This window comes from Pleuronectes platessa, chromosome 12 (assembly GCF_947347685.1).
Source record: "Pleuronectes platessa chromosome 12, fPlePla1.1, whole genome shotgun sequence".
Classification (NCBI taxonomy): domain Eukaryota; kingdom Metazoa; phylum Chordata; class Actinopteri; order Pleuronectiformes; family Pleuronectidae; genus Pleuronectes; species Pleuronectes platessa.
This window is the reverse complement of record NC_070637.1, coordinates 26,557,407-26,581,228: the sequence shown is the minus strand read 5'-3', so window position 1 is coordinate 26,581,228 and position 23,822 is coordinate 26,557,407. Positions and strand designations below refer to the sequence as shown.

The 23,822-nt window shown below is 42.9% G+C and overlaps 2 protein-coding genes across 4 annotated transcripts in view; both read left to right on the top strand.

Moving 5' to 3' along the window:
• Nucleotides 1–1,370: 1,370 nt before the first annotated feature.
• On the top strand, nt 1,371–23,113 carry si:dkeyp-121d4.3 (uncharacterized). 3 transcript variants are annotated; one of them, XM_053436040.1, is made up of 21 exons: nt 1,371–2,296; nt 2,394–2,444; nt 2,532–2,716; nt 2,811–2,853; nt 3,095–3,220; nt 4,229–4,333; nt 4,413–4,631; nt 4,724–4,870; nt 5,151–5,378; nt 5,460–5,678; nt 5,914–6,060; nt 6,144–6,386; nt 7,314–7,514; nt 7,588–7,824; nt 9,269–9,373; nt 10,439–10,576; nt 11,575–11,682; nt 11,947–11,984; nt 12,104–14,393; nt 15,136–15,247; nt 22,974–23,113. In XM_053436040.1, exons 1-21 carry the CDS (start codon nt 1,607–1,609, stop codon nt 23,060–23,062), a joined length of 5,721 nt encoding a protein of 1,906 aa, XP_053292015.1. In that variant the 5' UTR covers nt 1,371–1,606; the 3' UTR covers nt 23,063–23,113. The 3 variants fall into 3 exon arrangements, with proteins under 3 accessions (XP_053292015.1, XP_053292014.1, XP_053292016.1); XM_053436039.1 differs by lacking the exon at nt 22,974–23,113 and adding an exon at nt 21,250–22,049; XM_053436041.1 differs by lacking the exon at nt 22,974–23,113 and adding an exon at nt 15,821–16,662.
• A 123-nt stretch (nt 23,114–23,236) lies between these two features.
• LOC128453268 (serine/threonine-protein phosphatase 2A 56 kDa regulatory subunit delta isoform) overlaps nt 23,237–23,822 on the top strand; it is a 30,869-nt gene continuing 30,283 nt past the window's right edge. Inside the window, exon 1 of the mRNA XM_053436046.1 lies at nt 23,237–23,376. The gene's annotated coding sequence lies outside the window, so the exon portion shown is untranslated. The remainder of the gene's footprint in view (nt 23,377–23,822) is intronic.

The following is a 23,822-nucleotide window of genomic DNA, read 5'->3' as shown; positions in this document are numbered from 1 at the left end:
TTAAAGGTTTCAGTAGTTTGACTCTTGTTGAAGAACAGAGGACGTCTCACCTCGTTAAAGACCAGGAGACAAACTGCGACCTGTGAATATGAGACTCTACAAATAAAATTTGATTGATTGATTGACAAACAATTAATTAGAAGTGTGATTCCTTCAACTGAGTGACTGACAGTTCAACATGAAACTATCCTTGTGAAACCATCACTCACTAAATGTGCAGTTTTCTTCTGACAGTCTAAATCTGTCGTCAAATGCAGCTTCCAAAGGTTTCAGCCACGGAACTGAAACACGGGTGAAGAGAACGTGAACAGGAACAAAGAACCGAATTCCGTTTGTGAACCTTTGAGGCGAAAAACACATTTACTAAACTATTCATTAAATTTCCCAACTTTGTGTGTGTGTGTGTGTGAGCACTCTCCCCTGATAGAATGATCTTTTTTTGGGGGGTTCTTTCTTTGCTTGTTTGTTTTTTTTCTCGCTCCCCAGGTTGTTGTTTGTGACCTTTGACCTTTATAAAAATTACAAACTGTTTGATTCGACTCACTAAAGCTACGTTTGTCTCTCAGACACAAAATGCAGGAATAGGCATGTGGGCTGTTGATTTGTGTATCTCCCTACCTGTGCAGCCTGATGGAGCAGCAGGTAGCTCCTCATGCTGGAACTAGAAGGAGTCAGGGAGGAGGAGCAGCTGTCTGTGGACAACACATTAAGAACATTCCCTCGTCCTGCTCTTGCCTCCATTTCACCTGTTGTTACTTTGATTTTCACCAAATTTGTGAAACTGGTTCACAACCACTGATTCAAGATTCAAGAGTTTATGATCAAATGCACAACAATAACATGAAGCAGTCGCTGGCAATGAAATGCTTGAGTCACAAGCTCTCTTCTAGTAATGCTCAGGTAATTACAACCTAAAAAATATATATAAAATAGAAAATAAAACATGTCTATATATATATATATATAGCTGAAGAAAAAACAATAGTGCAATTATGTGCAATAGTGCAAATATGCCACGGTGCTTGTTAAGTGGAGTTATTAAAGTTGGGAGGAGTTTAAAAGTCTTATGTCCTGGGGGATGAAACTGTCTCTGAGCCCGGTGCTGCCGGCCCGGTGCTGTGGTACCGTCAGCCAGACGGCAGCAGGAGAACAGTTCATGGTTTGGGTGATGCTGGTCTTTAATGATCCTGGTTCTGAGACTGGTACTTCTGATGGACACTTTGATCTCTGACGTTTAACTGGTGTTTTACTGTGTTTATTTTATACCACGTGGCCTCAAGATCATCTGGTCCTGTACTGCCGTCAGCAGCAGGACGCTGTAGTTTCGTCCTCCTGCCTGGTGGAGGCGACAGATACCCCAAACCTAGTTTGAAACCGGAAACCGGAAGTAGAGCAGCCTTCGAGTGGCGTGTTTGTGTTTGTCGGAGTTTGGGGGGATCGTACATTTTTCTGTTTTAAATGTCGACGTTTATTTGAGTGGACGAATTTTGTGTAAAGTCTAAACACTGAAGGAAACATCGGAGTCGAGTTAACCGATGAGTTTGACTCTGAACCGGGATCGTTGGTCGCATTAGCCGCTGTTAGCTCACGGAGCGGTTCTGTGGGGATGGGACGGGATAGACCCCCGATGGGACCCCCAGGCGAAGACGGGCCTCCCTTCGACATGGGTCCACCTGGCTGGGGCCCTCCTCCCCCTGAGGGCTGGGGGCCTCCTCGACTGGGAGGCTGGGGCCCACCACAGCCTGAAGGATGGCCTCGGCCGCCAGATGAGTGGGGGCCTCACCCTCCGGGAGTATGGGCTCCTCCGCCACCTGACTGGGATCTGAGAGGACCTCCCCATCCCGACTGGGGACCAAGAGGACCGCCACAGGGATGGGGGCCTCATCCCGACGACTGGTTGCCTCCTCCAGAAGACTGGAGACATCTACACCCCGAAGACTGGAGACGTTTACACCCCGAAGACTGGAGACGTTTACACCCCGAAGACTGGAGACGCTTACACCCCGAAGACTGGAGACATCTACACCCCGAAGACTGGGGACCTGATCGGCCTCCCTCTGCGCCTGGCTGGGGACACCCGGGCTGGGGTCCTGAAGGTCCTCCTGAGCCGTGGGGACCTGAGGCTGGTCCTCCCGGACCTGTACCTCCTCTGGGCATGCCTCCCCCACCCCCCGTGTCGATGCCTCCTCCGGACCCTGCAGCCTTCGCACCAGTGGCCGTTCCTCCGGGGGCTCCTCCTGGATGCGTCCCTCCATACGGGTTCCCGGCCTTCCCTCCTCCCGGCTGGGCAGGAGAGGTGAGTTGTTTTAAAATGTTTGATATGTGGACTAAACTAAGAGAAATATCTGGTCATGGTTCGTTCAGTAATTCTTCTTTTCTCTCTGCATCTTCAGACAATCATGGAGGAGCCGATGCCCAACCCTCCGCCCGACCAGCCTGAGTGGGTCAGTACAGACCAGGACCAGGCTTCAAACTTTCAGTATAAATCTTTATTCATTTTTACTTCTTTGTTTTTATTATTTTTTTGTCAGATTAAAGCGCTGATTTCAGTTCCGCCCACTGAGTCGACTCAAGGTGACACAAAAAAATCCACAGAGGAACCCGCTGACACAGAAACAACTGCAGCCACTGCCCCCGCCCCGAAACCTGAACCCAAACCTGAACCCAGTAAGGCTGGTCGGGCACTCGGCCTGCTGGGAAAACGCACGTTTGATAAGTACGTGTTTGTGAGAGAAGTCATGTTGAAGAACATGCCACGAGTTCATTAGCATGTTAATCTTAAGTGTGTGTGTGTGTGTGTGTGTCCTCAGGCCTCCTCCTGGCAGGTCGACAGGGATCATCTCGTTCATCGGGGTAAGAGGAGACAATCTACTTCCTGTTTACATCACATGACCAGTTTACGTGATTGGTCATGTGACGTGTGTTTTCAGGTGTGATAGTGTGGATGTAACTGGTTTTGGAAAGTGTGAACCGGAATCTCACACGATGTCACTTGAACCTTATTTGCTGTTACTGATTTCTTATTATCAGAAGACTTTTCTCTTCTGAGTGATCGATGACCTCATCATTTGATCTGTTAATCTTGGTTCTTCAGCCGACATTCGGTTACATCGAAAGAGAAGATCTTGAGAAGTTCACCTTCAGCTTCGAAGCTTTCTTTGGAAACCCCAAAGCCATGACGCCCGGGGTCAGAGTTCACTTCACCGGCTGTAAGGAGAAGGTGAGCGCGTGTGTGCGCGTGTGCGCGTGCGTGTGCGTGCGTGTGCGTGTGTGTGTGTGTGTGTGTGTGTGTGTGTGTGTGTGTGTGTGTCTATAACTCAGGAGCAGAATGTCGCACATGTTAGCTGTTTTCATACAGGTTCCTGAAATAAAGGTTCTGAATTAAAATAGGTGTATTACTTGGATGTATGTTTGTACTGTTGTGTTGTGTCTAGGGTTGCAAAATTCCGGGAATATTCAAAGTTGGAAATTTTCCATGGGAATATATGGGAATTAACAGGAACAAACTGGCAATTTTGTGGGTAATTTATACTAACTGTATTTACCTTGTCATAAACAGATAAATATAAACATTTAGTTTTGTCATACGCTCTGAGTAAACTTTTGGCACTTGACTATATGCTTCTGCATATTTGTTCTTAACATAGATCTTTGTGCAGTATTTGCAAATGTACACAGACTTTCCTTCTACATTGGCTGAGGTGAAATGTCTCAACACATGAGAGAGTGCACGTTGCATTGCTCTGTAGAATAAGATGAGAAAAAAGCTTCTAAAAAAACACTAATGCAATGCCAGAGATATAAATAGTTAGCTAAACAATTGGAATCGGAATATTTTACAATTGATGGATAATGAATAGCAATAGGCTAGATGAACAGATGAACACTTCTCAACCTTACCTGACTAGTCCTTGGGCTAATGCAGTAGTGTGCAGGATGCTGGGAATTATCTGTGCATGTGATGGAGAAATGCACAGTGCAGGTTTGAAATTCAACGTGCAGCGTGTGATGCAATCCATACATCTTCAAATAGAGGTTGAATGACGCTTTTATTGCTCAGCGCTCAATTCGTTCTACATTTTTTGTAGCATAATTCCCCAAAGTCCAGAGCTTAACTTCCCATGAAAAGTTTCAGGAAATTGTCCGCCCCTTTGCAACCCTAGTTGTGTCTACAATAATGCTCTGCTGTGTTACTGTATTTGTAACATTGTGTTGTTTGATTGTGCAGAACATTCTGATTGCCACTGACGTTAAAGTGGCGCCAGGTGGGACGGAGAACGTGGACTCAGAGATCTACGAGGCCGTCGTCACTCAGCCAATCGTGGAGCCTCAGGTAGTTTATTTTTGTCCTTGTCCTTGTCTTCGTCTTCTTTCATTCCCTGTCACTGATGCTGATGTTTGTGTGTTTGTAGCCCGGCGAGCGTCAGTACCCAGGTCAGGTTCACGTGAACATCGGACCTCTGAGGACCAACCTGACTTTTGACAGGAAGGATAGCGCGGTGACGCTGTTGAAGAATGACCAGGTGCTCATCAACCTGCTGATGGACATTGTGACGGAGAAGCGGCGAGCAACCAACATCAAACCCAAAATACCTGCCACCTTTAGCCACACCAACGAGACCAGGGAGAAGGTCAGAGCCGTCATCGACCGCGAATGATCCAGAACTGTAACTTACCAACACACACACTCGTCTGTTGTTTATTTTAATTCCATGTGTTTCAGGGTGTCATCATCAGCTTGAAAGATAACAAAGGCACCATCAAGTCTGAGGAACACGACGAGCTTCCCTTTGTCATCAAGGAAAACTTCAGTGACGTGGAGTTCACCACCGAGGACATCAACGAGGAGGTGGAGTTCAGCGTCGTCACGGTGAGGAGTGTCCCCTCTGTACCTGTCCACACCATCAAAAAATAGTACTCTGATTACATTGCTTGTGGTGAGGGTTACGATAGCGATAGTTATCGCGATATAAGTTTACTTCGATAGAAATGTGACGACGGTGTCAGGTGATGTAAACATGATCACATGACCTCTGCAGCAGAGTCAATACGTCACTTCCTGTCTCTGTCTGCATCATAGGGTTAGCCCTTACCCTATGTTAGGATTTTTTCGTTTGATTTTAAATAATGAGTCCTCAGTGCTTGATCAGCTCATTACAGGAAAGCACGCAGTGAGGATCCGCCGTGTGAAGGAGCCGCTCCTCCTGATGCTCTCCACAGCCAAGGAGAACTCTGAGGTTGAAAATGGCAACAATGAGAGCAACAGAGAGTTTTTGAAGACTTCCAGAGGAAGAGCCAATCTCGAGCTGGGGCCTCACATGTGGCTGGACACGGAGCTGTATGAGGGCATCGTCAGTCAGCCAATCATCGAGCCCACGGTGAGTGACGACCCTGACGAGTCATCATTTTTACTGCGGTGCTTCTATTTAACATCCTGATGGCTCCTGCTCTCTTCTTAGCCCGTCTTGCCAGGTTACCCGGGACAGATCCACGCCAACATCGGCCCCGTTAGGACCAACGTGACCTTCAGCCACCGGGACTGTGGCGTGACGCTCCTGAAGAATGACCACGTGCTGATCAACCTGCTGGTCGACATGGCAACAAGAAAGAAGAGAGCGGCAAACATCAAACCCAAAATCCCTTTCACCTTCAGCTACACAAAAGAGACAAGACAGCTGGTAACGCACATACACACACGGAACAATACACACTCACAAGCTGTTTGCACACATGACCTCTAGAGGTTCTCTGGAGAATTGAACACTCTGGAGAAACTGTGCAGGATCTCCAGAGTGCAGGTCTGAAGCAACTACAGATACAGACACATAAACACACCCCAGCGTCACCAGAGACGTCTGAGGTGGAGAGAGAGAACTAATTATCATCTGTTCTAATAATCGATGGTGATTTTAGGGCATCATCACTTATCTTGGCTCTGAAGAAGGAATCGTGAACACTGACGACCATGAAGAGCTTCCCTTCGACGTCTGTGAGAACTTCAGCGACAGCGAGTTCAACAGCAGCGACATCCACAAGCAGGTGGAGTTCACCACCACCCTGGTGAGTGAGGCTCTGACCAACCAGAACCACTGGAGACAAGGGACAGGAAGTGATGAGCTTCACTCACCATCTCTGTGTTGCAGATAAACATGAAAAGGAGAGCAATCAGGCTGCGGAGGACGAAGAGGGTGGAGGACAAAATCCTGGAGGAGCAGAAGCGACGGGAGGAAGAGGAGAAGAAGAAGAAGAAGTGTGAGGAAGAGGAGAAGAAGAAACGGGAGGAGGATGAGAGGATGAGGAGGAGGGAGGAGGAGGAGAAAGAGAGAGAGGCTGAAAGAAGGAAGAAGGAGGATGTGGCAGCGGCGCTGGCATCAGCCAAAGACAAGGTGAGAAGGAGAAGACGTAAACGTGAATTAATATTCAATATCTATGGAAACTTATCATAAGTTTGTTTAATTTAAATGAAGAAAAAAAACTGATAAAAAATAAAATTTCCTGTGAGCTGGAATGAGCTAGAAACAGGAAATGTGGCACAACAACTGTGCATCAACTTTTCGAGAAACATTACCTCAATTGGCCACACGGTGGCGCTGTAATACAGCATTTAAAAAGAAGTTCCACGGACACGCCAATGGTGCTCGACAAAAAAACGAATTGGACCAAAACAATCCAGTGTGATGGATTCTATGCTAATTTGTATGAATTGGCCATAATTCAACAACAATTTGTCCAATTATTATGAAACTTGGTTGTGTTGAGGAATGGGTGCCTAAACGCCTTCTGAGTGTCTCCCATAGGGGGCGCCAAAAAATGTGTACTGCACTTGCCAATGGAAAGAATTACACCAAATTTGGTACTTAGGGAACCAAAAACATGAAGTGGGCGTGGCCTACCAATTACCGACTATAACTCAGAATGCGTTTGACATATTCTTATCAAACTGACTAAAAAGAGTTAAATCTGTCTCCTAAACATGCTCAACAAGTTTCTTACAAATCCAATGAAGGATGGACGAGTGGCGCAACTTTGAGTGCGTAATTATCGCACCACCATGACGAGACGAGAGGCTGTTCTCACCAAGTCAACCAGCGCTATAAAGCCTGAAACCTGTTATTCCTCTTTTCATTTGAATTTAAGCAGCTGAGATGCTTCCTTGTATTTCCTTGTATTGACTACAGAGCTTGAACCCACTCATTGCCTCGTTTAACAGATATGTTAGAAAATAAAAGTGAAACCAGTAAGATTATTTTAAATTTTTTATTTAATTTGATGATATGAAGGAGCTTCTGCTGATGGAGGTTTTCTTTCTGCAGTGGACGCCACTCGGCTTCACCACGAGACACCCTGGCTCCATGGACGCCATCAGCAAGGAGCGATTCGAAGGAACCGTCCTACGAGCCATTTCTAAAATCCCTCGTAAGGAGATGAAGAAGGAGGAACCGACGCAATCAGCAGAAGCAGCAGCAGGAGGAGGAGGAGGAAGTTCTGAGGACGGACACACGCTCCTTGCTCAGGTAAAAAAACTAAGTGTAGGTACTGCAAACATGTTAATATAGTCACATTAAGTCCAGATGTTTCCTGGTGAAGGTGGAAATAAAAGTTGAGAAAACAGATGAAGATGAGAAAGAAGAGGCAGAAGAAAAAGCTGATGGAGAGAAGGGAAAGCTGGAGGTGAAGAAGGATCAGCCAACTGACATCAGGGGCGGAGTCAAACCTCAACAGGAAATGGGTCGACTGGTGATGACGGTCGATGGTCAACAGAAACAACTTCCTTTCAGTCCCAGTGACCTGCTGTCGTCTGCCACCATGCTGGACGGAGACAAGGTGTGTTTGTCTTTCTACAGTTATGAGGCCAATTTTGCTTCAATATCATCATTGTGAGGACATGTTGCTGTTTGAGAGTGAAGACTTGGTTCTAGGGTTAGGATGAGAGTTCGGGTTAGAACCCAAACTTTTCCAAGTCAACAACCCAGAACTCTCTTCTAATAGAGGAGCAGTCTCTTCTGTAGCAGATCCCACAACCAGAAATCTTATTTATATTTAACAGAAAACATAACCTATGAATATCTAGAAATAATTATAACCAGCGCTGACTCCGGATCAGGACGCTCATCAAAGATCTGCTCGTCTTTGTCTGAGTTTGTGTGGGAGTGTCCTCCTCCACTGTCCTGCTGACCTGTGCTACTTGACACTTTAACAATAAACAGACACTTATCAGTGTGGAAACATCAGCGTTCAATCTCTTGAACAAACCTTTTTATCAACACTTTAAAGTCATAACTGATGACATCGCTGGCTTAACTTAAAAACATCAGCTATATGATCAAGAGAAAATAATAAAATATTGAAGATTGTTAAAAACATCTACTGCTACGTTGGTTAAATAAACTTCATTCCACACGCACACACTCACAGGACTCTTCCATTTTTTTGATACTAAAATACGCATGTGCACAAGAGTTTTCTAAATTGTCATGCTGTTAAAAACATTCACATGACTATTTTTACATTACATGTCATTTAGCTGATGCTTTTGTCCAAAGCGACTTACATTTTTTTAGAACACTCAGCATTTATGAGGGGCTGATTAAGGGTTCAGTATCTTGCCAAGGACACTTAGGCATGCAGATGGGAAAGAGTGGGATTCGAACCAACAACCTTCTTGTTGCAGAACACCCGCTCTATCCCTCTTTATTTATACTCAATCGTCGCAATATAGTCATTTTATACATCGCCCATGGTACAAGCCGCGTCACATCGAGTATATCGTCCACTCCTAGTTCAAAGATTATTTCACTTAAAACACTCTAACTTAAAATTAAATAAAACTGTAAAATAAAACCAGATTAAAATAAGAAAAGATTAGAGAAAAAGGAAAATATCCAAGGAAGATGAAATGTGTCCTCTCTGTTGTAGTTAGAAGGGTTATTCTTTCATTCCTCACCATCCTATGTTGTTTCTCCTGTTATTCAAGTCTGTGTGTGAACGGCACCGATAGATACACAACCAGGTATAATCTTTTCTGGGTCATTGTCCATTTGGGTTGAGAAGCTGACGCTCGATAATACAGAATAAAAAATGGATAATTCCCCTGAAACACATTAAAGCAAAAGTATGACTCTGTTCCAAAAATGTAACTAGAAGAAAGCTCAGATGTTTGTGTTAAAATGTCTGTAGAGTAACTAAGTATTTGGACTCAGTAACTTCTTCATGATCAACCAGCAGCTTTTTTTCCTCCATTAAAAATGTCTCTGTCTGATCTGTGAAGGTGCGTTTCAACATGGCCACCAATCGAGAGACCAAAGAGGAGCGAGCAACCTTCGTGGAGATTCTCCCGGATTCCTTCGAAGAGTCGACAGAACAACGTCGACATGTAAGATTTACAAACCATCAATAAATCAATCACACTTTATTTGTATAGTCTCCTATTCACCAATCCCAGTTTGTCCCATAGATGTTAACAAGGAGCAACTTCCTCTGTTCTTAACGCAACAAGAGTCAAACTACAGAGAAACGGTGTGGCCTGTGAATAAAGCTCAGAGTCACATGTGAGGATCCTCTCCCAGGACACAAGTACAATAGATGCTGATGGAACTGAACACATCAACACAACAACAGGATTCACTACATTGATGATAAGGGTAACCCTAAAAATTGGACCGAACACAGAACCCTGTGGAACACCGTGGTGCGCACTGATGACTCATCATTAATTTGCACAAATTGGAATCGATCTGATAAACAGGAGTCAAACCAGGTCAGGGCTGTTCCTTTAATGCCAATTAAGTGTTCTAGTCTCTACTAACCCTAACCCTTATGATCAATAGTGTTGAATGCTGCACTGAGATCTAACTGTCTCCGTGCTGTGATAGGCTCTAAACCCCGACTGAAAGTCTTCAGATTACTTCCTGGAGAAACTCTCACAGCTGATTGGCTACCACATTCTCACGATTTTAGACAGGAAGGTGAGGTTGGATATCGGTCTGTAGTTAAAAACCTCAAGGTCCAAGGGGGATGTTTTGAGAAGGGGTTTGATTACAACTAGTTTAAAGGACTGTGGTACATCCTGATGATAACGAAAGATTGATTGTGGTCAGTAATGTAATATTAATTAGGGGCAGAATTTCTTTGAGAACCTTTATAGGAATGGGAACAAAGATAAAGTTGTGAGTTTCGATGATGAGATTATTGTGGTCAGCTGATCAAGGGTAATCAGAGAGAAGTCTCTGGGGTTGTGTGACTGATCTAAAGGGAGTGCAGAGAAGTGTGTAGGTCTGTAGCTCTGCGTCCTGGTCCTAACTCTGGGTTGTCAGTTTGGATTTAGTCAAGTTCTGAGTCATTCTGAGTTTCAAACCTGAGAAATGCTGTCGATCCAGTAATGACTAAGAACAGTGTGATGGGTTTTTCCCGTTAATGTGAATGCCGTTTTTCTAACCAGGGCATTGTGATCGAGTTTTCTGCCGATTCTGGAATGATCAAGTGCAGTCAGAACCCACAGCTCTTCTTCCGCATGGCTGAGGTGATCGAGAAGAAGAAACTGGAGCTGAACGAAAAGGTTGAGTTCAGCGTTGTTCCGGTGAGTCGTCGTCTACCGGAGTCCACTAGTCGGAACATTCCAGTGTTCCCGCAGCTCCTTAAAACGTCTTGCATCAAAATAAAGGAAATTTGTCATTTAATTTTCCTACGCTGAATATTAAGTATTCATGTGGGCAGAGAATGTCACAGTGCCCCCCAATTACCAGTCTTACAAATCAGTGGCCAGCTGTAGAACTGCAATGAGGCTGCGATGCCACAGGAAAGTCTCCACATCTGTTGTAGTGTGTGAACCATTCAACAGTTTCTTAACACAATCAAACGACTGCAAAGTAAAGAAAGAAGCAGCTCAATCCAGTAATGATTCATTTATATTATTTTATTAAAGAAAGAAACAGTGAGACTCTGTGAAGTTTCATTTATATTCCTTTAGGCTTCACTGAGTAAACTAGAGAAATCAAAAACGTTACACCGGCGAAAAGCAGATCAGAGACTCTAAAGTTAGTGAGTGATGCTGGTTAGAGTAAATGGACACTGACCTGGGCACTGGTAGGTAGCCTGTGTTTATTACTGCCACGGTGAATCAGAACTCTCACTCTGAATTAAAAGATAAGTGAGCACTGACTGACGTAATAGTCATGTGATTAGAAAACAAGTTTTATATTCAAGTCAATGAGGCTTTATTGCCAGACATGACCATAATATTGTAAAATACACAAACTGATGAACAGGTTAATAATAGTATTTATATATATTATAAAATAACAATGTTAATATAATTGTAAATAAACAGGATATTAACAACAAAAAGAACATGGAAACTTGTGTGTATGTGTGTCAGGTAAAATTATTTAAAAAAAAATTACTAATATTTTTAGCTCTGTCAGGAAGTGTAACAATGTTACTATAATATAAAAAACTTGATATTTGAATAAACCTTCACTTGCTCTAATCCGTTGAGACTGTTTTAGATCAATGAGACGATCGTTCAATATATGTAATCTTCAATGTTTCTGAGTCATAACTCACTGTTTCTTCAAGCATGAGACAGCAGAGGGGGGGACTCAGGCCATCAGGATCAGACGTCATACAGAGAGTGTTTTCCTCCCTGTTCGCAAACTTGGTGGTGTCGGAGCAAACAAAGGAAAAGTAAGAATTTTTTATATTTATACAAATACAGAGAAGAAATTAAGAGAGAACTCTGTTGTTAATTTAATTTTCTTTCCAGATGTGTTAAATAATGTTTCCTGATTCTTTTGCATGACGCCATTTATGTTCAAAATATTGAAATTAACACAGTTTCCATATAAGTCCATTGATGTGAAGCTGTGTTTTGCTTTTACAATGTTTGGACTTAAATTACAGGTGAGGTTTTTCTTACTTAGTCTAATATTTGTCTGTGTCCTCTGGTAGATGACCATAAAGCTGACAAAAGCTTCAGAAGAGACTGAGTGAGTCATCTCTTCCTTTATTTATTATTTATCATTATTTATTAATAATAAATCATTACTCTTATTATTTATTAATAATAATAATAACCCCTAACACGGAATGATCAAACCCATTTCAGGAAGGAAAAACCAGAGACAGACAAGCTGAAGGCGGTGGTGAAAAGTCTTAGAGCGCAGGACAGTAAGACTGGTACTGGCAGACGGGATCCCAGCGCCAGTCGGCGTCGATATGGCAGAAGTAGGAGCAGGAGCAAGAGTCCAGCCAGAGACCAGTTTGGACGCATCATCAAAAGGAGACGCAGCCCCAGTCCCGACCGCGACCGTAAAAGCAGCAGGCACAGGAGAAGCAAAAGTCGTACGAAAAGCCGAAGCAAGAGCTCAAGCAGGAGCCGCAGCAGGAGTCACAGTAGGAGCAGGGATAGGAGCAAGGACAGGGCCTTCAAGAAGAGGAGCAAGACCAGCAAAGAGCGTGAGGAAGGTCACAAGAGGAGGAGGGTACTGAGCCCTCCTCCCAGACGTGGAGTCGTCGATGATGAGCTGGCGAGGAAGAAGCGAGAGCTGGAGGAGCTGAACGAGATGATCGCCTACAAAAAGTCACTGGTGGAAATAGACCCCAGTGGATTGGAGCCTGGACAGAGGACCTGCATTGACTATGACCATGGCAGGATTGCCATGCCGCTCGCTGAATACAAACCAGTCCGGTCCATCCTGAAGAAACGACCCGAAGGACCTGAGCACCACCATCGTCCTCCTCAGCCCTATGATGATCCGTATTATGATCGACCATACAGTCCTTACCAAGATCGGCAGTACAGTGAGCGTGGTGATCTGTTCCCCGGCCGTGCCTACGCTGATCGCCCTTACAGTAATCCTCCATACAGCAACCATCCATACGATGACCGCCCTTATGTGAGTCGGCACTATGTTGAACCTCCATGTGGTCCCGCTCCGTCTGCCAGCCACCGCTACACTGATCGCTATGATGTTTATGATGAAGCCTATGACCATCGCAGCCATGACCCAGCACGTGCGGACCAACCTTACAGTGATCAGTATAGACCTGTGAACCAGAGCCAGTCTCCAGGTTACCATGATCCATCACCCTCTACACTGTCACCTGCCTCCACCCAAGCCTCTCTGACTCATTCTTCATTTTCCCAACCTTCGTTCAGACCTTCTTCTCCCACAGAACCACCTCCTACAAGCCCATCGCCAAATCTGAAGAACACAACGCCACCACCAGCCGAGAAACCACCCCTGGACCGTTTCCTTGACATGCTCAATAAAAAGGTGGGCAATGAACAAAGATCCGAACCAATTCATGTTAATGATGACTTACTGCCTCATGAGCGGGCACTTCAAGATGGTGGTGGGTTTTCTCGGATTGTGGGATTGGCTCAAAATCAACCCAGCAGCAGTCGAGCTCCAGAAGGGCAAAAGAAACAACCAAGTCCTAAACATGCATCACTGGAGAGAACAAGTGAGGAATTAAAGAGCAAGACAGAACCCTACGACAAGATCCAGAGTCTTCTTCGTACGATTGGTCTGAAGTTGAGTACAGGAGACATGTCCAAGCTAGCGAGCCGAGCTCAAGAGAAAATCTACGGCTCAAAGTCCTCATCCACAGAAAGAGAGGATTCAAGGGAACAACTGCAAACACGTAGATTAAGTTCTGTTGAATCGGATCACATCAACACACCCTCTCCTGTCAGATCCTCAAGTTTGGAGCCACTCAGCAGAGAGTGTAAAGCTGTCTCAGAGTATGAAGAATTCCTGGACCAGCAGGAGCTGGAGGCGCTTAAGAAGGCGCGACAGTTGCAGAGTCTTACCAAGACTATGGGGAGTACCCTCTCAACCACTTCTCCCAGACCACCCCCTGGGCCCCCACCTGCTCAATACCAACGTCCACCTGTACCTATAAACTGGCCACTTGGAGTCACCACCCACGTTCCTCCAGAAAAGAGCTCCACAACCGCCAACACAGGTGCTCCAACAGCTGGTCCACCACCCCAGAGATTTGGATTTCCTCCAGGACCGCCTCCTGGACCTCCTCCGCGACGCCCCTCTGGACAACCGCCTTTTGTTCCACCCTCCAATCATAAAGTCTTTTCTTTTATTGGCCAGCCTTCTACAGCCAATGACTCCAGTCCTCCACAGACTTTAACAAGTGCCACGATAACACAAACACCACTCTCCTCATCTCCTGCTGGGGATGACCAATCAGCCATCTCTACAACAGTAGCCAGGTGCCTGAAGGTCATAGAGACAGTGAAGTCTCTGGCTGTGCAGACTTCATCTAAACCAGTGAAATCCGTTCAGTTCAGTTTACCCACAGAATCTCCATCTGCCTCCAGTCCTCAGACCACAGGAAACTCAGAGGATGACATCAAGGCAAAGCAGAGGGAGAAGGTATGATCAGCCATAGTACTCGTTTACTAAAACCTCTAACATGAGTATACAAGTACTGGTACTTGTTCTCAAGAATGAAAATTAAGAGATATCGATAACAAGGGTGTGGGTTTTGATGAACTGCAAGAGGTTGTTGCTGGCGACTGAAATCCATTTCCTGAAACAATAACAGATTCTTGTTGCCTTGGAGCATCAATGGGAGATATATCCGCTGTCAGTTATTCAGAAAGATATGTTTCATTCCCAGATGTTTTCACAAGTAACTTAACTCATCGTTGCCAAACATTATTTGACAAGAAGTTTTGGTCAAGTTTGACGAGTCGATAAGAGGAAGAAAAAAGTGTAACTCCTATAAAGTGGTCAGTGGTTGACAGACATGGTTTCCATAGCTGGTCCCTGCGGTCATTTGACGGTTATTTAATACATTGGACAGAAAAGTGTAGGATATTTTCTAGATGACCCAAAGAGGGTGGCATGAAAACTGCAGGCAAACATCTGTCATTGACCGTGACATTGTCGTGGCTAACCATTTGAAATATACAAGTCCCCTAGCGTTAGCCACTTAGCACCGCTGCTTGCTGTAACATTAGACAGTACAGATAGCTGATAACATTGTTCTGATGTATAAGGTCAACTTCATCCCAAATGGGTGAATGAATGAGACACTTTGCAAAAATTAAGTAGAAATAAAACTTTTCTGATGACATGAAGCCTTGACCAGACATCTGTATTTCTGTTGCAGCTGGATTTGTACAACCAGAGGATTTCGGAGAAAAGGGAGCAGCAGTTCCAGGAGATGAAAACCTGGAAGAGAATAGGAGACAGGAACAAGGACGGCACACTGATCCCTCAAGGTATTAGGACTTTCTAAATAGAAGATGCACGGAATTAGCAACCTTTGAATTCCAGACATTGAGTTTAGCTTTAAGAAGATTAAATTCGCGGCTTGTTTCAAAGATATAAATACATTTTTCAAGTTAAAACTTGACTTACCTTACAGTTGCATGTTATTTATATTATCTGTAGTTTAAAGTCAACAGCTGTACTTTCAAGACTTCTGTCTCCCGGAGTTATTCAGGTTTTAGTGAGAAGCCCAGAGATGATTAAATGTCAAGGAGATATGCGTTAACACAATAGAAGTTTTGCTTCCCAAGTAAGTTTTGCCTATGAATAACGAGGCCTAATTATCACGGTTAGGCCCTAAGATAGTAACCTTTCTAGTGCTACGTGTTCTAAGCTAGATTTGTGCCTTGTTGTCAACAGTGTCATCTCATAAATTTCAGAAAGAAAGCAACTAACGTAGAATTCCTCATAGGATTTCACTTGGTGGTTGTCGCTTCACCGCAACGCTACAGAGATGTCTTGTGCACAGGGCTGGGCAGTATAACGATATCGATAAGAATTGCAATATAACTTTTCTTTAATAGAAATTTAAGACGTGTCAATATAATGACGATAGAACTCATCCCCTCCATGAGAAAGAGAATAGTGCTGCGCCGAACCAATCATGTGGCTGGAATAGAGATGAACCCACATCCAGTTAGGTTGACGCACACAGAGCGGAGGAGCAGCACACATGTTAACCCTTCTGCATAGAGGTGGACAACTCCGCACAGTGGCTGCACTCACTCAACACTTTAACAATAAACATCATCGCTAATCACAAGGTATGAGGACACGTACAGGACTGACGTTTACTTTGTGTTTGTTTGATTCTTTAGAGTTTATGACACACACCCGGAGTCATTATCCGACATCATCGATTAATAACTAAATACTTGTGATTATCAGTTTGTGTGTGACAAGCAGACACATTCGCACAAATTCACACACACTTGAGTTCATCAGTTTTTATCAAAATCAGTTGTTAGTGTGATGATTAGAAAACATCAGAGGAGCAGAATCACTTGTTGACCAGCGGAGAAATGCTCCTCAGTGACTCTGACTCAAGGTGAGGGACAAAATGAAGCTGCATTGATGACCACACCTCGAGAATTCAGTTGTGACAGTAGCAGGCTCGTCAGAGTGAGGTAGACACGAGAATAAAGAAATATAAAAACGCAATAGAATAAAAAATGTAATTCAAATAATTTGTATTAATTAATTAATATATTACATTATATTCACCTTTTCACTGTAGTGGTTTGTAAGAAACGTAATAAGTTAATTTCAGTGGCACAGGAGTGGACGAGCAAGTGAAATCTGTTTTGTTCATAAGAAATAATGTTTTCACATAAGAACACTGTACATTAACACAAGTGTACAAAAAGCTTTTTCTGTTTATTTAAATTATATTGTGATATATATCAATATCGACTGATATGAAAAAAATGATCTTGATAAGATTTTGTTCCATATCACCCAGCCCTGTGTCTGCATTGTGGAGATGTACTTTCTGCTCTTGTGCTCGTTCATTGGCACCAACAAGTGTTTACACTGTTGCAGTCAGCTACAGTGAACATGTCTGGAGTAATACTTGAGCTTCCATACAATGGTACTGCCATTCCCTAAAACTGAGCCATAAAGCTGCTGTTACCCAGACGTCTTCAGCGATTCGGAAACGGCTCTTTCTTCTGCGGCTGAGGGCGCGCGGTGTTTCCATCACTCGCGTTAACCGAACCGTGTCTTTGTTCCAACGATCAAGAAAAGAAGGCAACTACAAACCTGACTCCACAAAGTAAAATCTTTTTTCTTTATATAATGACTGTTGTAATTTAACTTTTGAAAAAACTATTTGAGCCCAAATACCACTGTCCAGTCAGAGGTTAAGAAGTTAAGACATATTTTCAGTAAAGTAAAGTAAAGTTTTATTTGAAAACGTTATATACCAGAGCTGCTACAATACCTAAAACCTGGTACTAGCCCAACAGGATATATCTTTTCATATTTTACCCTGAGTGTCTGACATTTTTCAGTCATTTATAGATGAGATACCTACTCTGAGCTAGATACCAAGTTCAAATATGTAAATACTAAATACCAAGTTTCAGTGATACTTTCATAAACGATTGTTTCTCCAGCTGAGGTTTGTATTCTTCAGGTTAAATACAGCTATTACCAGATCTAAACAAATTGGAGTTTGATTGGCTATTGCTGTGTGAACTTTTTAAAGATGCATTTTGAGAGACTCCAACACGTCACGCCGACCGACTAGATTTGTACCAGGCCACAACTACAAGAGCAGATATACTAGTCTGGGGTTTCTCATGGTAAAAGATGGTGTATTGTGTGTGTCCCGTTTTGTCAGTCTGTCGTGTTGTATGAACACAAAACGACTTCAAAGCTCCAGATCAGAAGACCACAGGTTGTGTAGCGTGAACTTGGCTTTTCACTCATTGGTCACTCAGATTGTAACCTGAGCCTCATTCTCGCAGTCTGACGGTCCACAGTCCCTGACCATGAGGAGTCAAAGATGAATTGTAAGACAAACAGTACTCAGTATCAGAACATCAATGTATAGACCCACTTCTGACTTTGAATTGTGAAGAGATGTAGAATAGATGGTGTGAGATCATTTAAACAACTGAAATAAGTCAACTGAGCTCACTGATGCAATCTGCCTCTTATTGTCTTTGCTGTAGGTCACTTAATAATTTGGTAAGAGATCGCTGACATCATACTTAATATTTCTACTGTATTTTCTGTTATTGACTATTTGTCAGTACGCATTGATCGCCCCTCTTTCAGAAGAGGCCGGCGCTGCCCTGTAAGTAGTCGTTACTTTAACAGTGACCTCAAGTGTGTGCACAGTACAGCTGGCTGAAAAGGAAAGTACTATAATTCTATTATTGATGGTAAAACACGAAAGGCCAAGATATCAAATCAAGGATCAACGTTGTTGGAGGAATAACAAGACCGTGGACTAACGGCTCAGTCTGTACTACAACGAAAAGCCACTTTTTATTCTACAGTAACTCTCCAGATGTTTCATCTTTGTTGTCTACAGAATTTGTGTTGTGCATCGAATATAAAGAATATTTCATTTCTGCTGTTCAGGGTAAGTCAAGTTTGCTCAATTATTCAGAAAAGTTTTAACAGAAGATCCAAACTACTGCTTATAATTGTTCCCAGTTATAGTAATTGAGGTTAATTTGCAGTGAACTAAGTTTCATTATGTTAAAATGATTTAGTTAATATAAAATTGGTCGCACAGTTTCCCCAGCAGAGGATTTACTTTACTTCACCGTCCTTACTTAATGACCTTTTGTAAATGGTGTTGTAGTCAAGCCATTGAACCTCAAGTTCAAGCTGAGTTGGTTCTTCTGTTTGACTCACGAGTTCAACAAGTCGATTTACACAAGGCTGCATTAGTCATGAATCATTTACAGCAAAGGTGGTAGTGATGGACATATCCCAGATGTTCCTGTGTCACTGAGGTTGTTTCCAAGTTGAAAATAAACATATAAACATCCAAAAAGTGATCTGTGTTCTGCAGGATAATGTACAGTATATTTATCATTTATGATTATCCAAAGATGATTTACCAACTACATGGAGCTTTCACTGCAAGGCCGTGACCATCACGTTAACACTGTGAATGACCTGTCACCAATAATGACACTACTTCTGAAAGGCAAACTAATTATTCTACGTTAACTAATGATGAGTAGCATTTTATCGAAGCTAAATTTGCCTGCTTGCTTACTAAGTGCTGTATATTGCATTGGTATTGAAACTCATTAACAGTAAATTCTGGGTCATGAGCTCTGTCTTCTCTACCGTCTCTGAAGCGATCTATGTTAGCTCATCAAGCTAACGTGGAGAACTTAAACATCACGTAGGGGTCAGCTGGATATCGTTAGCTCAATCAATTTCAAAAGCGACAGACTGCTAGTCTGTCATCAACACGGTAAGTGGTAAACTCTCTACCTAACGTCCAATAATGTCAATGGTTTTCCTTAACCATGAATTGAGCTAAACGTCAGATTGTTCATGAGCTAAATTTAGTCCATTAACAATGTGTCACTTAATAAATTGAAGATCTGTGAATAGGACCATTAAAATATCTAGGCTGTGAATTATTTGTTATCTAAAAATAATTGGTCAGAGGTCGTCCATCAAATATCATAAAACTTACCGACTGATGTTAAGATTTTGAGTTAAGGCGCTGATCCTGAGCCCCGGACCTGAATCTGAGCCGAGGATTCAGGCATCTCAAAACTCTTCGTTACTGGATATCGCTACTAGCAAGATGTTGTTGTAGATAGTAGGCACAGTCGTTCTATTTGTAAAAGTCAAATACGGCTCATCGAGCAGTTGGTATGGTGGGTTTGGGGAAACGGTTTCTCCAAACGGTTTTGGGTCGTCATTTAGTCTTTGCATACGATCACATCTCAGTTGATCTTCAACACTTTTGCTTTTCCATCATCCAAACAACAGTACACCGTTGGTCACGCCTCGTGTTTGTACATTTAAATTTGCTGTTGTCTCTGCGACACCGTGAGTCAAATCTTTGTATTCAAACAATCTGCTCAGGTGACTGACAAGCAGACTCCAGTACAGATCAGTTTGGTTCAGACTGAAGAGGAGAAGACGAGGTCCAGTATGGAGTCGGAACAGATATGGAATCAGTTAAAGTCCTTCATGACTCAAAATTTCTGATTGCAACTGAATTTCATATTTACAAAATGGGTCTTGACAAGCACTAAGTTAACTTTTTATTTGAGATTAAAATCCATATCTTTTCTCGAGGCAAAATACCAGACCTTAATTCACCTGAAAATGGGCTCGAAGGTTACAAGTCAAAACATTATTTCAAGGTCTTTTGTAAATTTGTCGTTTCAGGTTTCAAATGATTTCTGTGCTTTTCTTGGTACTTAACTGATGTTGCAGGTTATGTTTCCATGACCAGCCAATGTTGAGATTTAGTGTATCTTAATACATTACACTCAGCATTTAGCTAGAGACGATTAAATCTGCAGCTAACAGTCCTCAAGAGCTTTTCCAATCTTTTAACTGAAGTATTTACTTGTAGTTTTATTTCATATTCCTCGGAGGGTTTAAGAAAATGTGTATATTGCAGAATGCCAATATTTGACGGTTTGAAGGTAGGTGATTATTTTGGTCTTTTCAGATTGTTTTGAAAATGATCATATAATTGTCTTAAGTCAATCAAACATCTGTCTCTAAAATCATTTTTATTTAACTGGTTTGTAGATTTGATTAAATATTCAGACGTTAAACATTTTTTGCTTTCCCTTAATACGTTTTGGTTATGACGCCATTCAATACAAACTGTAAACTGTAGAACCTGTGGATTATCTCTCCCGATGCAATAGTTATTTCTTTATTCAATGATACATGGTAACAATTAAGAAGATGCTGTTAGGTTTCATGACAAAGGTTGATGTCTTAAGATTGAAACAGCTATGAATGTTTTGAATATTAGTAATTGTATTCCCGGGCTTGTTTCATAAAGACCCTTTGGCTTTTGTGTAACAGTCGGATTTCGCCTCAATGTTTGGTAAATTCTGTTCAATCTACCAGAACTTCAGAATCATAGTAGATATGTAAGCAGACCATTTACAATGTTTGTGTTGCTGTGTCATTCCAGTAACAACTTCTTATGACAGATGAACAAAACAAATACTGACAATACTCAACAGACCCGTCGGACAGATCTTTGTTAAACCAGCCCAAGTTCGACTGGTTCTCAGTCGTTAAGGATCATCCAATGCAAAATATCATAACGATTCTCAGTCATCCAGCTTGTTGTATCTTCAGATGTTGCTCAAGTGTACATGGGCAACATAAGCAAGTCCAATTGCCTATGCACACTTGTACAACTTCTTAAGATCCAATGCAAAAGATTCGTCGGTCTTTTTGTCTTGTTAAAGTATTCTGTTTAAATTTCTAGGCAAACCGATCATCGAACCCAAGAACGTCTGGATTTGTGGCCATTCGCTGGTGTACTGGGCCGAATCCAGAGCCAAGTCTCCGGAGGTAGGTATGCAGCTGGGCATGGACCTCAGCAAGGTGGCTATCTGGTGGAAGGGCACACAGGGCATGACATGGTCCCAGCTCTTGCCCCAGCTCCACCAGCTGAAGGTCACCTGGCCCAACCCAGACGTCCTCATCATGCATCTGGGGGGCAACGACCTGAGTACTGACAGCCCAACTGACCTGCTGGCCGCTGTCAGGAAGGACCTGACCTCCATGAGGAGCATCTTCCCACAGTGCATCCTCGTGTGGTCCAACATCCTCCCTCGGAGGGTGTGGCGCCACTCGGCCGACAGCCACGAAGTCGATCTGGTCCGAACCACTGTGAATCGCAGGATCCAGAACATCATTTCGGAACTGGGTGGCACTTCGCTCACTCATGATAACGTCCGGTGCGGCACAAACACAGGCCTGTACCGGGCTGATGGCATCCACCTGTCCCCCAAAGGCATTGACGTTTTCAATCTGAACCTTCAAGATTTTCTGGAGAAGTGGGAGGTGGAGGTGAACAAGGAGAACAATTAAGAGTTGTTTATTTTCTTGTTTTTATGTTGTCTCTTTTATTTCTAATGAAAGATAGATTGATTTGAATAACTTCAAATGTTCTTCACATTCTTAAATCTTCATCTTGAAATCCTTTAGTCAAGTTTTAGCTTATCACGTAGGAACTGTTGCTCCATGTTTGTCTGACTTGAAACAATAAACTCTATCAGCTGATCTGTTGTTTACCCTGAGTCTTTAATGTTCTTAATAAACAACATCAAAGATTATATTTAACTGTTGGTTAACGTTGACTGTGTTTATGTCCATTACATGTGTTTTTATAATGTTACAGGAAAATATAAATGGTTTATGCAAATTACACATGCAAAATAAAATTGACTGCGTCTGTGTGAAGCATGCGGAATGGGGAAGTCTGGGATCGAACGGCCGACCTGGTTACAGGATGACCCACTCTACCTCCTGAGCCACAGCTGATGTCATTGTTTCATATTAATATTCTGGTTATGGCCCTTTATCTGTTTCGGGCATGACTTGGAGCTGACCGGATTTAAAGGGATAGTTCATTGAAAAAAATTAAACTTCTCCCATCTATACACCACTGTGATGGAGGGGGAGGGGGGGGGGTGAAGTGTGTAATAAACTGAGTTAGAGCAGAATCCATTAAGACTGAAGTAACTAGTGATCAAAGCTTCAGACTAAAACAAGAGAAAAAGATAACGTATCTCCATCCTGCTCCTGTGGTGTCATCAAGTGTCCGCATCCCCCCGACATTCAAATTCAGCCTAAAAGTCTGATATCTTGTTGGATATGACCTTGTGTTGAGTTGAATATGAATGTCAGGGCTTCTGGACACTTGGATCACAAGAGCAGTAGTGTGTGGGTGCATGTGAAAATGACACATTCATGTATTGCTGTTTGATCATATAATTCCTGATTTAAATTGAATTAAAAGTTCACATACGACAACTGGTGTTTTTTCATGGTTCTAATATTTGAAGCATTTTTGTTAAATGAAATAAGAGTTTATATTTCTGTGAATCTGCTTATTTTACCTGGAAAGACTTAATTTAATCACAGTAGCTTATAGACTTTATTTGGGGTCTCTCGCAGCCAGGTGAGTCTTTGTTTACTCTGCAGGTTCAGGTGAAGATGGAGCTCCGGGCGACTCGTGCTGGACGCTGCCCAACATTCAGACTTCTCCGCCTGTCCAGTCCCACTTATCCTGACTAATGTAGAGGAACTGAAAAAGGAGTTTGTGTTTCTCTCTACACCATCACAGAAAACTGAACGATCCTGCAGCCTCTCACAAAACATTGAACAGTTAATCCGAAATCACGTCTTTGTTCTCAGCTGTGTGGCTCAGAGTGTCAGGATGATGAAGATCCTTCACAGCGACACTTTGAATCTGAGCTGGGCCCTGATAACTCCTTGGTCCTGTCTGAGATCTACTGAATGAATCTGCTCTCAGGTTCCTGCTGATTCATAAGAGCACAACATGACAGGATGAAGTTGTGGGAGGGTTTGATTCCGGCACATCAGGGTAAGGAACCACTGAACTTTACGTTACCTGTTATTTGTTTCATGTCAAACAAGCAGCACAATCTTCAGAACACACTTCACACATTTTCACAATTGTTGCTCTGTAATTTAGTTCAAAATAAAACGGCAACAAAACATTGTTCAATTCAAATTTTTCTGTGTCACGTATAAATCATCAAATCAGTGACTTCATGACCTTAAGTCACTTTGCATTTTGAGAATGATGTAAAGAATCCAACAGTTCAACAATGAGCTGTTCTGACGACTGAGAGAGAAACTTGTCTTTAACTGGAAGAAAGAACCAGAGCCAGTGTGGAGAGAGAGGGGGGGGGGGGGGGGGCGTGGCAGTAGGCAGGTTTTAAGACCCCGTTCTGTGCGTATGCAACGGTTATAACTGAGGCCCCAGGGCTGACCTAAGAAACAACTTGACATTATTTGTAGGGGACC